Genomic DNA, 16,603 nt, shown 5'->3' on the forward strand with positions numbered 1-16,603 from the left:
GACCCCTCTTATAATCTATCAGGACTAAGAAACGGAGTTCGAGTCCCATAGTGTGTCAGTGCTTTAAGTCTACAGCTTAGTTCTTTATTTCACTAAGTATGGTACAAGTGTAGAACTGATGGTATCCAAAAAAAAAACAAAACAACAATTCCAGTACCAGACATGAGACACCACATCACGTATACCCACTTTAGAATTCAGCCCTACATTAGGCCAATACGTAAACAAAGACTCCCAAACACATGTAAACGCTTAAATATTTAAATATGTAATCAATCAAGTGTTATCTAGCTATTATCTAGTTAGCTACTAATAATACAGTATTTATTCATTGTGGTTCGTAAGATTTTTACGTTATATTGTAGGTTTTACAGTTTTGTAAAAAATAAAATTTTTAAGAAACGAACGCAGAATTTGCTGTAATTATCTCATCAATAACTAAATAGTCCCCCCTAAAACCATGAGACCTTGTCGTGGTGGAGGGAAGCTTTACGTTTGGTCATGGTCGCTATGAGAATTAAGTAATGATCAAATGGAAGCTAAGGATAGCTTAACTCCAGTTATCAGCCGATCCCCACGTTACATTAACCTTCTCATGGTATATGAGGCTCTGCCGGATGTAATCATCCATTCCCTTGTATCTCACTGGACAAGAATGGATAAAAAAAGAAACAAAACAATAAGTTTCAGTCATTCGAAAACTATGAGACTAGATCTCGTTACAGGTCGTATTTCTAAAAATGAAGAGAAACTACTGAGTAAAAATTAGCAACACCGTGGTGAAGCTCAGCGAGGGATAAAAAGAACCAAATAAAGGGTACCAACGGCGAAGTGAGGAAAATATTTACACATTTAAGTACCTGTTGAAGCACGACATCTACCAAATGAGGCTCGAAAGCATTCGAAAAACCTATCCTAAAAGCACAAACATAAATGTAGAGAGTATACACAAAAGATCGTTCAGTTGCAGTGCGGAAAGAGACCATGTCTAGAAACTACAAGAATAACATATTAATGTAAGTATTAAAATCCCAAATACCCGTTATACCTTTGTCTGACAAAAACAATATGATTACTCACTTGATGTCATCCACTTAGTCTTCACGAATTTATACATAAGTAGCAACCAAAACAAAAACATAAAAAAACTGAGTAACTAGTTTATTTTAAATTCAAACCACGTTGATATTAACAATGTTCCGATTGATAGATGTTCATTTCCGGTTCATTCACTGGATGTCCTTGCCGAAGAATGTTTTGACCGCGTGATCTGCAATGTAATCAGTGCTGCATTCTGAGTTGATTTCATTCGCAACGAGTTAAACAAACTTGAATGAGAGAATAAGGCCACTTCTGACAGCTTAAGAATTAGAGATAAATTTTTAACCTTCGTTCAGTGATAAAGATAATTACGCAAAGGGTAATCGAGTGCGTTGAATGTGAGTACTTTGTTTACTAATATTTGAAAGTGCTCGTAAATAATGCATCGGGCGGTAAAATTATTTACAGAGTGCATGTAAAAAGTACTTATTCTATTCCTACAGACAAACTCCTAGACAAAACTAGCATATCTATTGTTTTAATATTTGAATATGGTAACTTCTAATGAATTGTGTCATTTATGTGTATTTCGTGTGATTTCTATGTGTTTCAAAGAAAACATATTATGAATTATCAAAAAATGTATCGATGGAGAAAGAACTAAGTATATTATCAACTTTTATAAATAAGGTATAATCAATGCATAATATTGTCAGTGTGTTATCTCAGCACACGCAAAATTGAAAGTCTCCGTCAATGACGACAACGTTGTACCGTTTTCTGAGCATCCGTACCTAGACATCAGATAATAACTAGCAAATTTCTTTAAACAAGTTATAAGAGGTCCTTAACTTTGTTATATTGTCATGAGAAATCCAAAGACGAAGTAAATTTTCGAGCTGGGAATTTGTGCGTTCCATTAGTTTCATATTAATTATAATGTGATTACTACTTCAATCAGGTAATTTAGGGGTCATCTGACCTCGTTATGTTGCTAGTTCCAAATACTACATAGACGTAAGTATTAACCAGATGTTTAACTTTTAACCGTCAAAATTTTACCCATTTGTTCTTTTTTAAAGTGGCAATACTTATTTCTAGGTTTTTCACTGAGGATGGTCCGATAGGACTGAAAACGTTATAAAAATTTATAAATCCACTTTCAAAAATTTTTCATAATTTTTTTACCTTTTCATAATTTAATTATATTCAAGAAGTTTTTACTTCATAGTAGTTAGACTCTAAAGCAGTCTGTTACTTATGTTGATAAACCCAGTCGTACTTATGTATTTTATGGATCATTTTTTTGTTAATGCCAAACAGCGCATGCCCACATAAGGTTGCACTTTATAGTGATCATTTCCCAAGTTAACATGCTCCTTTTCATAGATAAAATTACACCTAGATTGGTAACAGGGATAGCCAAGGTCAAATCATGTTCGGATTAGGCGCCCATTCGTTTGGTGGCGCTGCTAGTCTCGTTCCTGCGCGGAGGGAGTGTGCTGTGATCAAGTAAAAGTTGAGTTTAGACAAATACGGCGCCATATTTGTATTTGTTTTATTTTTTATAATTTATTTTATAATTTAAATTTTTTTATATAAATAGTGCAAAATCGTACAATTTTCGACGATTTTTTATTATGGAATCGAACACATTACATGGAATAACAATGTAGAGACGAAGAACTGAACAAAAAAGATGTGTTCCAGATTGCATGGATACTACTGGCAAGCAATACCGTTTTTTAAGTCCAGGACATTATATGGATATGTTTTATAAATGGGTGAATGCTGTTAAGAGCCCTAATTAGAGAATGCTGCAAAAGAAACTATTTATAACAATTTTCGTGTATGCGCTAGTCATTTTAAAGAGAGTCAATGTTGGAAATAGCGGTATTACGAGAACAGCCGTTCCGAGTTTGTTTTTACCAGGACCAGGTAAGAACTATTATACCACTGACCTATATTTTTATTCACATTATATCTGACCTTTTACTTATAAAATTAGTTTATAAATTTAACCTAAAATTATATATTATAAAACCAGTCTTACTTAGCTTAGTATTTGAATTATTTGTAGGTGGTGGTTCAACAACTATCTTAAAAAGCATCACCTTAGAATGACTACACTATCATGGAGAGGTCTATGAGCTTGCCTGCTTTAAGTGTGAGGAGGGATCTGTCCCTCTCTTGTGAGTGAGATTGGTCTTAGAGTACAATATTACCATGGTTTGCCTCATCTATGTACTTTTAATGTTCCATTTTGTAGAACAACCTATGGTGCTAATAGCCCACTGAATAGATACTTATCTTTGTTAAACAACCTAGCTGTAAATGTATTTAATATGTCCCTCAATAAATATATAAATATTAGTAGAAGAGTTACTGGTACCATAGAGTTTGGAAACTCAACTGTGTAAAATACTTCATGTTTTTATTGTAACTAGGTAATACTTTACATATTTTTTTATTTTTGTTATGTTATTTTTCCATCTTTATTGTGCTGGATTTTAGAATCATAGAACCAACTGTTGGGTTTATAGATTTTAAAATGTAATTACATGTTTAATTATATATATATATATATATATATATGTCTGTACATGCATGTGTTTGTGTACATAATATATTTTTATTTCACATTATTTAATTTTATTATCGTAAAATACTGTGTACTTAACCACTATTTTGTATATTGTAAGTTGTAACATTTAATCGCCTTGTCCCGTATATTAGCCTGCATCCACACAGACAGCGGTAAGGCGTTCAGAGTTATGAATAAATAAATTTGAATGTGTCGACAGGGATCGTTCCTATTCTGTTGATAGGGATAGGATGACTGATCTTAAGATGACATACTGGTGAAAAAATCTGTTGATTGTAATTGTGTTTGTCATTTCAGGCATAAAAACATTATTATCCTCTGTTGTTTGGAGTTTATACTGAGCAAATAAAGTTACTATATCAGGTTTTAGCAAAGCTTACATTCTGGGTGAAAACTTTAAGCATACCTTAGAAATCAATTATTTACCTTATCCATTGTTCTTTTTTTTTGTTCGTTTTTTCTATTTGCTATCATTCGGTTATTCCTCATTCTTGGGTTTTCTTTTTGCAAGAAGCAATATTGTGCTAATCTAATCAAAATCATAATTTTGTTGATAACCAGAATATTTTTCTGGAACTTATATTATGATTCTGATTTATATATATATATATATATATATATATATATATATATATATATATATATATATATATATATATATATATATAAAGAATAAAAGTATTATCATATAAATATATAACATATAGTATGAGTATAAATGTATATAAACTTCTTTCTAGGACTAAATCATTTAATTGTTCTGTTTCCAACTTAGCAGGGTCCTTGAGTTGTCTCTGTGAGTAGAACGCCAGACTGTAAGAGTTTTCACTGACCACTGATAGTGTGTGTTATTACATTAGGATGAAAGTACTACAAAAAACTCACAATGTCTGATGGCTGTCTGTTGCTTATTAGGCTTTAATTTGACATTAGAATTACAAAAAAATTATTTAAATACTGACAAGTTCCTGTCACAATATTTAGAATACTAAATTATACTACATTCACCCGTCCCTATTTTTGAACAAAATATTGCAACTATCTTGGTTTATTTTTAGCTCCAGCTGATTTACAGCTAGAATGAAAATCTGAATTTTCCAATCTTGGTTCATCATTATCATCAGGTTTTTGAACAGGTAAATTTTCTGTCTCATCTGGTATTTATTTAGTAGTGGAATTCTCTAGTGTGTTATTTGGACCTTCATCATTATCTTGATTCAATAATATAACAATTCAACAGTAAACTTCGTATATAGTGCAGAGCACATGGTAAAGCAGTTTTCCATTAAGTGAATTCTAAATTTTTGGTTTTCTATGCTAGATTCACCAATTTCCATATAACTCATTGTATTTTTCGACTTAACCATTTCCTTCATGATTTTATGGTGTTGTTCTACTTGAATATATTCCTTTAGAGTGTAGATAGTTAATAAATTCTTGTGAAGTAAAGCTAGTTCTCCTTGTTAGATTTGATATATACCGTCATTCTATATAAACCAAATAGTAATTTAATCTGTAATTGGTTAGAATTGCTTTTCTACCAGATAATGTCTGCATTTTTTTTTAATACTTCAACTCATTTGCTTTTTTTTCAATTGCATAATGTTTTCATTCAGAATCTGTGAGGGTATGTGTGAAAAAAGCAATTGGTTTTCCAGATTGATTGCTTCGCTTATGTAATCGTAGATTAATTTTTTAAAAGCATGTACTTATCTTTATCTTCTAGGGATTTTTCTTTAGATTCATTGCTTTCTAAAAAATTCTTGAATGTTATATACTTACCAATGTTTGAATTCTTTGGTGGAAGTTTGACAGTTTGGATCAGCCTCTAGTTTATCTGGTCTAAAGTACTTCCCCATTGTAAATTTATGCGAATAAAATTGTAGTAAAATGTCTTTTGCAGAATTAGACTTTTATTCACATAAAACTTGATAAGAATGACAAAACAATTATTTAAATACTAACCAGTTCTTGTCACAACATTAAGAAAACTAAATTATACTACATGTGGCTTGTATTATTAATATTTCTTGTAACACATATAACATTTCTTGTAACATTTTTATAAATAAAGATTTTATTCTATATTTTATTCTTTAATTTTTTTAACCACTTTGGCATTTTAATGTAATGGAAAATAAATATAGTCCCAACATAACAAGAAAACCCAAAAAGTATACGAAAAATATTTATTATCGTATAGGATAAGGATTTTTCTTGTTATTTTAGGATTATATCGATTTTCCTTTACTTTAAAATGAGTTCACAATCCTAGGTAATATTACTAAACTTTTTAATTTTATGCTATGTATATATAGTTACGCGCCCGATCACTAGGTGATGCGCCAATCATTGTTTTATTCCTTAACACGGAAGTTTCAATGCTAGGTGGTAGTGTGCTATGCTCCTTTTGTAACTTGGCTGCACCGTACTGAAGACGACCAATAGTCAGAAATACGTATATACGGTTGCCTTCCATCGATATATCTTTTTTGGTTTTCTGTTTTGCGAGACATGCCATTACATTTTACTTATATATATTAATATATATATATATATATATATATATATATATATATATAAACTGGGTTTATCAACATAAGTAACAGACTGCTTTAGAGTCTATTGATAGTTTTAAAAAACTTACTATGAAGTAAAAACTTCTTGAATATAATTAAATTATGAAAAGGTAAAAAAATTATGAAAAATTTTCCAAAGTGAATTTATAAATTTTTATAACGTTTTCAGTCCTATCGGACCATCCTCAGTCAAAAACCTAGAAATAAGTATTGCCTACATCAGTCTATTTTATATAAAATTTAAATTCAGGCCTTCAGCCTTCTTCTGCTTTCTTCATGGCATTTGTAATTAAAAACGTATACCATTTGGTTTTATTATACTTATTTCAGATAAAAAATCTTTGCCCTCCAAATTTTTTCTACTTTTAACAGTCTTATTTAAACTTTGTTTGCTTCTTTTAGTCACTTGGCACCAATTACAAACAGCGAAACGAAAGTAATTAAAGCAGATGGGAGTACAACAGGGCACAGCTAATTCATCGTCCTCCACTCTAGGACTTTTTTTTTAGTTTTATCAATACATTAAATAATGTTTTATTTTTATCTAAGTGTTATTTTTGAAATACATAGTGTATCATTAACGTAATATGGTCCAATTATCCAATAAAATTGTTTACTAACATCTAAACCCTCAACTTCTACTGGGTAAATGTCTTGCCTTGGATCAACAATTAAACGTGTTTGCTGGTCAGTGGAGAGTCCACAAATAGTGTGTAAGCGCGGTCGTATCGTAACAGCTGCACATAACGACCTTCAACCCAAATGGCATTCGAAGTGTGTGCTTAATTGTTTTTCGAGGGCTAATAAAACTACTGACACCCTATACAGAAGCAAAAATAATTAGAAAGGTTTGGGAAATGTTTAGAATTTTGCGCTTTTTATAAATGTTCGTGGGACTAGTACTTTTAAAAACATTAAAAATTATAGATGATATATTTTAACAAATAGATTTAACAGAAATAGCTGATGATACTAAACATTTCCTGTCAATAGTTATGGCATAGAAAACGAGGTATCAGATTAGTGTTAGGTTTCAATTAATTATTTCGATGCACCTTTTGCATAGTAAAAATTTCTACAAAGCAATTTATATACTCTTTAGATTGATATTTTATTTATTTTTATTTACCGTGGAATGAAATTTATGGAAGAATTGTAAGAAAAAATGTATACAAATTATAAACTGATAAGTATAAATAATACATTAAAAGATAACAAAACTCTGAAGACAGAACCATATCCAACTTTACTAAGATGTTAATATATCTAGCACATCTACATTTAGATAAAACGCCCATTTTCTTCTTCCCGTACCATATCCTCATTGGACATTGGTTTAGACATATGGATATACCTACGTATGCTAAGTACATCCTGGGTGGATCATGTCACAAATGCCATAATTTTGAGAAGAATAGGAAAGAACAAAACAGGAAAATAAAACTGTTTACATCAATCAAGATGACAAAGGCCGCATACCTATATGACATATATTTGGACATAAAAGATTAAATGTACTCTGATATCACGAAGTAAAAATAGGGACCGCTAATAACGGGTGGAAGGCAATGTTCCTGGCTGACGAACACCGGATGGACAGGACTCAATTGACATACATTCCTAGAAACGGTACAAAACCAGTCAATGTTCACTTTTAGTAATGGCACTTGAACATGATATTTTTTCAGGGTAGAGGGTAACTCCTGGGTATTGAGATTAACTATTAATTCAGTTTTTGTAAAATGATAGGTAAGTTTCTGCATGATATTTTATTAATGGATGTACGTCGCATACTTCAATTTTTCTCGCACTAGAACACAAGTTTTCCATAACTTAAAAGTCTGATGGTAAAGTTTCCTCTGTAGTTTCTATGAATTTAGGCCTAGTCACCAGTATTATGCCCCCAGTGATAATAGATCGAGCTCAAAATAGGTATTGAGAATAGGTATTGAGAACTAAATACACAAGCAATTAATAAGTTTTCAATAGCAAACATCCTTCGAATTAAAATAGTAGAAATAGATCATACACAACATAAAAAATAGAAGGAACAAAACTAAAAACGGGGCTTAACGTTAATGAAATCGAAAATTACATATTAATAAATTCATATTTTATTTGTATATTGGTGAGAAGTAAGTAATTATAAAATTACATAAAAACTAAAAATAGTTATAGATGTTATATAGTTAATATTAGTAATAGATGGCGCAGTAGGCAAATGCTACCTTTTAAAAGAAAGTTTAGCTAGAAGGGTCGAACCCCGCGGAACACGGGATTTTTCTATTCATTTTCGTTTGTTTTGGATCGGTACTCGTTCGAAGTGCCGCATTCGTGCGGATATAACAAGCGAATCTTTGAAAATGCTATGAGGCCGACTGTACATAGCAATACAGTATTTACTCAACACACACGACATAAAACACGATACACGATACCCGATATTTGAAAATGGTAAAGCAGATTCAAAACCAAGAGGCGAAAGAAGGGAGCTAATATTTAACGAAACATCGGTAAGCAACAAAAAATTCAGTGAAAAATAAATAGTGTTTGTTTTATATTTGATGAACACGAAGAATCGAGTGTTAATTGCCTCAAATTTACCAAATATAAATACTTCAAAAATTAAATACGTGGTTGAAATTAATAATATACAAATCGGTGTATATTATAAGTAAAACCTGAGAAAAACAAAATAAAAAACTTATGAGATAAAACAATGCTGAAAAGCCTATATGAAAAATATTAAGTAACGAAATATTTAAACAAGCCGTGTAGAAAAAATAGAAATAGGTTTTAAGAGAGAAATGAGACCAAAACAAAGACCTACGAAAGATATAGCATAAGACACTGAAGTTAGAATATCAGCATCACTTTTGTAGCTTAGTAGCTTAGTTTTTCTATTAAAAAATAATGTTTTTGAAACTTTAATGTTCTTATTAGTTGCTTCATTTTGAAAGCATATACCCACAGATGTTACAAAATCTTTATATAATTTCAAGTCCTCCCACCATGGCAAACACGATTCTTATTTCTCTTAACTATCTAAGAAAAATAGTTCAATTTCCCATTTTGTTCAAGATTTCTAAAGAAACGGGGACCGGCTGCAACGTGGCACATATTGCTTTCGTTATGCATAAAAGAGCAATTTCAAGTGAACAAAAGAACTATTCTCTTCTTCTCGAAAGCCCACTATATTTGATATATTCGATTTTGAGGTAGTGTCTTTCTAACATCAGCACAATGTAAGGAGGGATATATAGTCTAGAAAAGAGTTGGGCGTTACCCATAAACTGTAACATGTTATTATCTAAATGTTTAATTTTATAGTAGCTGTGTCATAATTTCGGTACTGATTCTTTGATTGGTTCTAGTAATTTTAATTAAAAACCATATTTAACGAAAATGAAAATTTGCAATCTCATGAGTTTGAAAATGTCGAAACATTGGAAGTTAACTTTGCTAACTTTTTATACTAATTTGTAAGCTACGTTTTAATCTTTTTAATAATAATTACTTTGTGACACAACCGTTTTATTGTAACAAGCTGCATCTATTTATATAAAAAGCTCGGACGACAAGGCACACTGTTTGTCCGGTAGGGTAACTACGCCATCTAGGAAAGAAATTTTAACTACCAGCATCTGACATTCCAATCATATTTTCTTCCTGAAACGATACGGGTGATTTATTGCTAACTATTTTGATTAATGACGTATAATGTCATACGTCACTGGTTTATAAATTTATTAAATAAATATATCTATTTAATAAAGAAACATCATTGTTTATAAAAAAATAAAAACTTTGGAAACTTTATAAAATAACTAGTAATTTTGCCCATGGCGTGCGACGGGAGGTCCAATCAATTGGCATCTACAGTAACTCATTAAATTAAAAAAAAAATGGCGCGTCGAACTGGAGGAGTGCTGACAGCACTCAGTCAAGAAATTACACTTAATTTTATTTAATTTAAAATATTTAGTGAAATAAATCTTACCTTAAAATTACAACAACCAAAATGTTTAGCAATTTTACGAAAAAAATAATCGTTTTATTAATAATATATGTAATTAATATGTATTAATATATTATGTAGTTAATATTATTAGTATTAAATTAAACGTATTGTTTCAAGAACAAAATATAATTGACTTACAGCTTGAAATGTCAGCTGATAGTTCAGATTTCTTTCCTAGATGGCGCTAGGAGTTTAAATCTAAAGTAACAGAAAGCTTTAAATTATTTCTCTTATTAAATTTTACCTTAAAATTGCAGTAGCCAATATTATTAATTATATTAATATGTAATTAATATTTTTAGTATTATTAATTAAACGTATTGTTTGAAGAACAAAATATGATTGAAATGTCAGTTGTTGGTAGTTCAGATGTCTTTTCTAGGTGACGTAGATACCCTATCGGATAAATGGTGTGTTTTTTGTCGTAACCTTTTATATAGATAGATATGTATTGTCTTTAAATTATTTCTTAGAGCGTGTATCACTCTTACATAGTTCAGAACGACATTCCTTCGTTGTTTCTTTTTTGTACAGGTATCAAATTGATTTGCTAATTTCGGAACTTTTTTATTTATTTATTTTTTTTTTCAATAACTAGACTTTCTTTGGTATTTTTTATCCCAATTATGTGTTCACATGCACTTTATTGTTATTTATATTACTTAGCTAACCTAACATGTCTGTTTACAAAAAACTGTACGTAAAGAATGGCTGACACTATTTTCTGTTATGCCAACACAACACTATCGGCTCGCCCTTACTTGTTTGTAGTCGCCGATTATGAAGAAGGGCCATAGAATATGCTCGCTTTGCGAGTCTTAGTATGAGACGTTCGTGTATAAAAATAAAAACGTGCAAATCATTTAAATTGCTAATAACAAAATCTCTTATATCTCCTGTCATTGTCCATAATGTAGCATCCAAAGAATTTTTAACCTGTTGCTTGTAAAGATACTCTGAGAGCGAAAGTACTTGGGCAAGATTTAATAAAAAAAATGTGCTCGATATTTGCCTTTTATTTGAAAAATTCATATATTCGAGCATTCAACCATATTATCTTATTTTACCTTTATGTTAATTCTAAGTCGAGATAAACTTTCAAATTACGAATAATATCTACTTTTTCAAATTTATATTTTTTAAAATTAAAAGAGTTTGTTTCTGATATACCATTGTTGAAACTTTTTCAAATCCTCCTGCATTCTTTGTGAAGATAATTCACTATGCTGAGTACCAAAAATTTCTTATACCTATTATTAGCATGCAGTAGAACAAAGCAAAAAGAGAAACAATTAACAGCATCAGGTATATACAAGAAAGCTGACAGTTGTGCCCTTAATGTTAATAGAATAGGTTCAAAAAATGTGTAATTTATTTTCATTGTTTGCATAATAAGGCCTATTTATTCATTTACAAATACTCCAACTCTAAAAACAAAATGCTATAATCCACCCTGGCAAATGCTGCATAAAGGGAGTCAAATGTTTAGAAACTCTCCAATGCATCCGACAGTGCCGAAATAGAAACACTTAAATTTGTACTGATGCTTCTGCCACTTAAAAATCCTGCCTTGTATCTATAAAATTTTTATATATTTTTTAAGAAAATCTGATGATAATCTATTAAAAAATCTTAGATATGTGATTCTACAAGAAAAGATAGAAGGAAAACGAGGATCAGGAAGGCGAAGGATTTTCTGGCTGAAAAATCTACGTACGTGGTTAAACACAACATCCACAAATCTTTTCAGAGCACCAGTTTGCAAAATACAGATTGCCATCTAAAAGAAGAAGAAAGTATGTGAGACATGACTGCGACTGGTTCATAATTAGTTCTGTTAGACCTATCTCCAGAATTATGTAGACTGGAATTATATAGGGCGTTTTACAGATATGTGGGAAGGTACCAAGTGAAAGTGACTAGTTGAAACAGTAGATAAAATGGTTGACTTATCAGGAAAGCACATTGCTTCAAAAAAAGTGGTGGAATAAAATTCAGACCATAGTGATGAACAAAATAAAGAAGAACCTAACCTATGTTAAGCAGTTATACACTATGAGCACATCTAATAAAGGAAGAGAAGCTTCTAATTAGAAGTCACATAAGATGTTGTGTTTTAATAGAAAAGTTATTACTATCTCAAAAATTAAAGCGATAATCTAGGAAGAATAATCCTAGCAAACAAATGCTATTTTGGACTGAGTAGACATATGAGAAGCAGAAACTTAAGCCAAAAAACAAAAATAACTATATACAAAACCCTTATACAACCAGTGTTGACATATGGGTCGGAGGCATGGACCATTTCCAAGGCAGATGAAAATCTCCTGCTTATATTTGAACGAAGGATCCTGAGAAGAATATTTGGTGGCATCTGTGAAAATGGTGTTTGGAGAAGGAGGTACAACTACGAGATATATCACAGATATAAACATATATTTGGTGGTAAAGACGTAGTATCCTTTATAAAAATAGGAAGACTAAGATGGGCAGGACATCTGGCAAGATCACAGCAGAACAACCCTCATAGAAGAATCCTTATGTCACAACCTGTGGGAAGTAGAAAAAGGGGTAGACCAAAACTCAGATGGAGGGATGGTGTAGATGAGGATGGTAGACAAATAGGCGCAGCAAACTGGCAACATTTGGCAATGGATAGAACTGACTGACGTAATAGACTTAGGAAGGTCGAGGCTCTTTTATAGGGCTGTAGCACCAATGATGATGATGATGATCTCAAAAATTATAATAACATAGAAAAAATAGATCTTATTGGTACCAGTTTCAACATATCAGAGCATAAGCATAAGCAACAATTATTTATATAAAATAATATTCATAATTATATACTGTGTAATAAAGTGTCAAAAAAATTGACGTTACAATTTAATAGATAATAACGGGGATAAAAATAACATTATATTTTTTAAAATAATGTTCATTTACTCTAATTATTTTCGTAGTGGCCTTTAAGTATAAATTAATAATACAATAAATATACTTTTTCCATTATATCAAATGAAAAATAAGGCCTGACAAAATATTCCTACACAAGTTGTCAGTCGCCACCTCGTAGGTGAGATATATTTGAAATCGCACAGATATGAGAATTTTGATACGAATTCCCTCCCTTCCTAAATCATTTTTATTCTGCATGCGAACATCTATTTTATCTCTCCTTTTCTTGACTAGGTTTAACTCGATGGCACTTCGGGTTCCCGTTTTGTCGACTATTATGAAATGTAGGTACGTGAGTTTGTCATGCAAATTAAGATGTATTTCATATATGAGTTATTGCAAAATGGAAATTAATGCAACTCAATAATAATACAATTATAATTACTTTTATACTACAATTACATTTAGATAAAACAAAATGAATTATTGAAAGTCAAAAAAAATTAAATTTTTGAAATAACTTTTGGAAAGTTTTTTTTATGTAAAAGGCTTTATATTGTAGCTATTTTGTTTATAAAAATTCTTAAATTTCAATAAATTTTGCAGCGCCAGACATTTTTTTTTAAAATAAAGATCTAATTCTTAACAGATTCTCTTTTTGGTCGATTATATTTGCCGCCAACAGAAAATGCTGCGGATGACCATATTGTTTGAGAGTTTATTCAAATACAAGTTTGGCCCTCAAATAATCTTGTTTCGTTGCATTTTGGTTGGCAAATGAGTGAAAACGGGTTACAACCAACCATATCTAAAGAAATAATGGTTTTTCCTAAGGTGTAAGCCGTGGAATAGCGCCCAAAGATCACATAGAAATCGTCCTAGAAAAGTTCCTGTAAACGATGTTAATAAAATAAAGGATCACATATCTTCATTCCAAGGACGTGCTAGTCATTATAGAACAAAAGCTTCAACAAGAACTTATCTACGAGAAGAGCTAAATTTGAAAAAAATATTTCTGATGTTTAAAGAGAAACAGCCAGATTGTTCTGTATTCTATGAATTTTATAGAAAAATTTTCACGACCAAATTCAACAATTTTTTTGGCTATCCCAGGACAGACACATATAGCACCTGTGACAAGTTTTTAGCTAAATTGAGGTGTCTGGAAAAGAACATTATTAGGCTTACTAGTACAAACCTATTAATTTATTTACTAGCCTATTAGCAGTAAAAACGTTTACTCGTGTTTTAACTAGATAGACAACAGGATGGAGCCGCAGACGAGCTAACAGGCGCAGTCTGGGAAAATTTATTTATCTATTCTTTAACTGTAAAGTGATTTATTTCTCGTTTTCAAAATTTTTTCTATCAAACTGTGTATATATAAATTAAAAATATGAAAACTTTTTAAAATCTGCAAAAATATACAGGGTGATCACCAAGTAAATTAGACAAGTTAAGAATATTTCCGGTGAAAACGGAAATATAGTAGTAACAAAAAATATGGCATTAGATGCATTATGCGTAATTGTACTTAAGTTTCATAAATGGCTCTTTTTGTTTTAAAGATATTTGGTTGGTTTCATACTTTATCCCAAGCCTATAAATATATGAAAGGTAAATAACCCCTGCTTGGATTTTTCATTCCGGAGTATGCTTCTATATAACACCAGTTTTACTATTATCTGGTATATTGTAAAATGTTTAATTCTCAAACCAAAATAATATGATAGAATACGTTTTTCTTTTTTCCTATTAGAGGCTAGTCTTTTTAGCAGTAATTTTTCCAACTGCTTTCCCAAACATGATTAACGGTAGCGATATAGGTCGATAAGAAGATACTTAATTTGGGTATTTCTCTAGCTTAAGAATTAAACTTAGCCCTGTCATCTCCCAGGTGCCTACAGGTATTTTAATCTAAAGGACATTTATGAGGAATTTTAATTATACCTTCTCTTAGTAGTTTCTTTAATGAGCACCAGTTATAACGTCAATTTTTGAAGCCTTTTTGAAATTTTTCAGTTAATATTTCACTCAACTACTTCTAGTTCTATGTGAGTTACCACATAATCTTTATTTGATCTGTGTCCACATTATGCACATTTTTGTAACCGATTCTAATTTTCCTTCAGCTGGAATATTTTCTCTACTCGTCCTGCAAATTTATTGCCTTTTTCCGGTTGATATATAGAAATAATATTTTTTATATATATAGTTCTGAAACAGGTTTTATAATAAAATAAATAACTAAAGTTAATATAGATAATAAAGATAATAATGAAATAATAATATAGCATAATACGGAATTTATATTCTCTAAGGAAATAAGAATCATCCTAAAATACTTCCCACCCAAGAGAGAGGCGACAACACAAACAAAAATCAATGTCGAAGGAATAAATGCGGAATCCACGGAATACTTATACAGGAAAAGAATATTCGAGAAGATCGCTGGAATGAAATATTAGAAAACGATAACATCGACGAAAACTGTAAAAAACATAATTAACGCAGCAACAGAATCTTGGAGAATCTTGGAGAGAGAAAAGTAACGAACACTAACATCAAAAAAGAAAACACCATGGTTTAGAGAGGAAGTGAAGACAAAATGTGAAGAAAAGAAGAAAGCCTTTTACAATACAGAACACAACAAACAGATCAGGCATACAACCACTATAAACGAATAAGAAATGCAGAAATGAAACGAATACTTTAGTTAGACAAATAAAAAAGGAACACTGGCAGAGTTTCTCAGAACAGATGGAACACGATTTCTACGGAACACAAAACGAAATATTGAGAATTGATCAGAGGACAAAGAAAATAGATGAACGAAGAAATATATATTGAGGAGGAAGAGGTAAAGGAAGCATTAAGGAAATTAAAAAATAGAAAGAGGAGAGAATACCGAACAAACTCCTAAAGTACGGAGGACCAAATTCTGACCAAACAACTATTAAAACTAATCCAAAAAATAATAGAACAAAACAGAATTCCTCAAGAATGGAGATCAAGCATCCTAATATCTCTCTTCAAAAAGAGACAAATCGGACCCGGAAAATTACAGAGGAATTAATTTATTAAACACAACACTAAAATTAACAACCAAAGTGATAACAAAAAAATTGAATAAAATTATAACACTAGCAGAAGAACAACATGGTTTTAGGTCGGGAAGATCATGATCGGGAAGATCAAACTGGTATATCTATGTTTCGTGGACCTTATGGACCTTACAAAGGCATTAGACCGGCTCAAATTAAAAGACGTTATCCACTTACTGTATGCAAAAGAGATACCTCTAGGAATAATCAAAACGATCGAAAATATCTACCAAAACAACGCAATAAAAGTAAAAGTAGAAGAAGAACTAACCGACCCTATTGAAGCTGCTAATGGGATAAGACAGGGAGATTCCCTGAGTCCTCTATTGTTCAACCTGATTATGGACGAAATAAT

At 31.0% G+C, this 16,603-nt stretch overlaps 1 protein-coding gene across 6 annotated transcripts in view; it reads right to left on the bottom strand.

Annotated features, from left to right (window-relative positions):
• The window catches only part of Eip63E (cyclin dependent kinase Eip63E), a 1,081,826-nt gene that overhangs the window by 503,450 nt on the left and 561,773 nt on the right, over nt 1–16,603 (bottom strand). Inside the window, exon 1 of one of the 6 annotated variants that reach the window (XM_072534724.1) lies at nt 1,081–1,259. The exons of the other annotated variants lie outside the window; for them this stretch is intronic. Coding sequence (XP_072390825.1) covers nt 1,081–1,141 — 61 coding nt within the window. The 5' untranslated portion in view covers nt 1,142–1,259. Of the gene's footprint in view, nt 1–1,080; nt 1,260–16,603 lie in introns of those variants that run through there. 6 annotated transcript variants of the gene reach the window in all.

Source organism: Diabrotica undecimpunctata, chromosome 6, assembly GCF_040954645.1.
Source record: "Diabrotica undecimpunctata isolate CICGRU chromosome 6, icDiaUnde3, whole genome shotgun sequence".
In the NCBI taxonomy this organism is placed as follows: domain Eukaryota; kingdom Metazoa; phylum Arthropoda; class Insecta; order Coleoptera; family Chrysomelidae; genus Diabrotica; species Diabrotica undecimpunctata.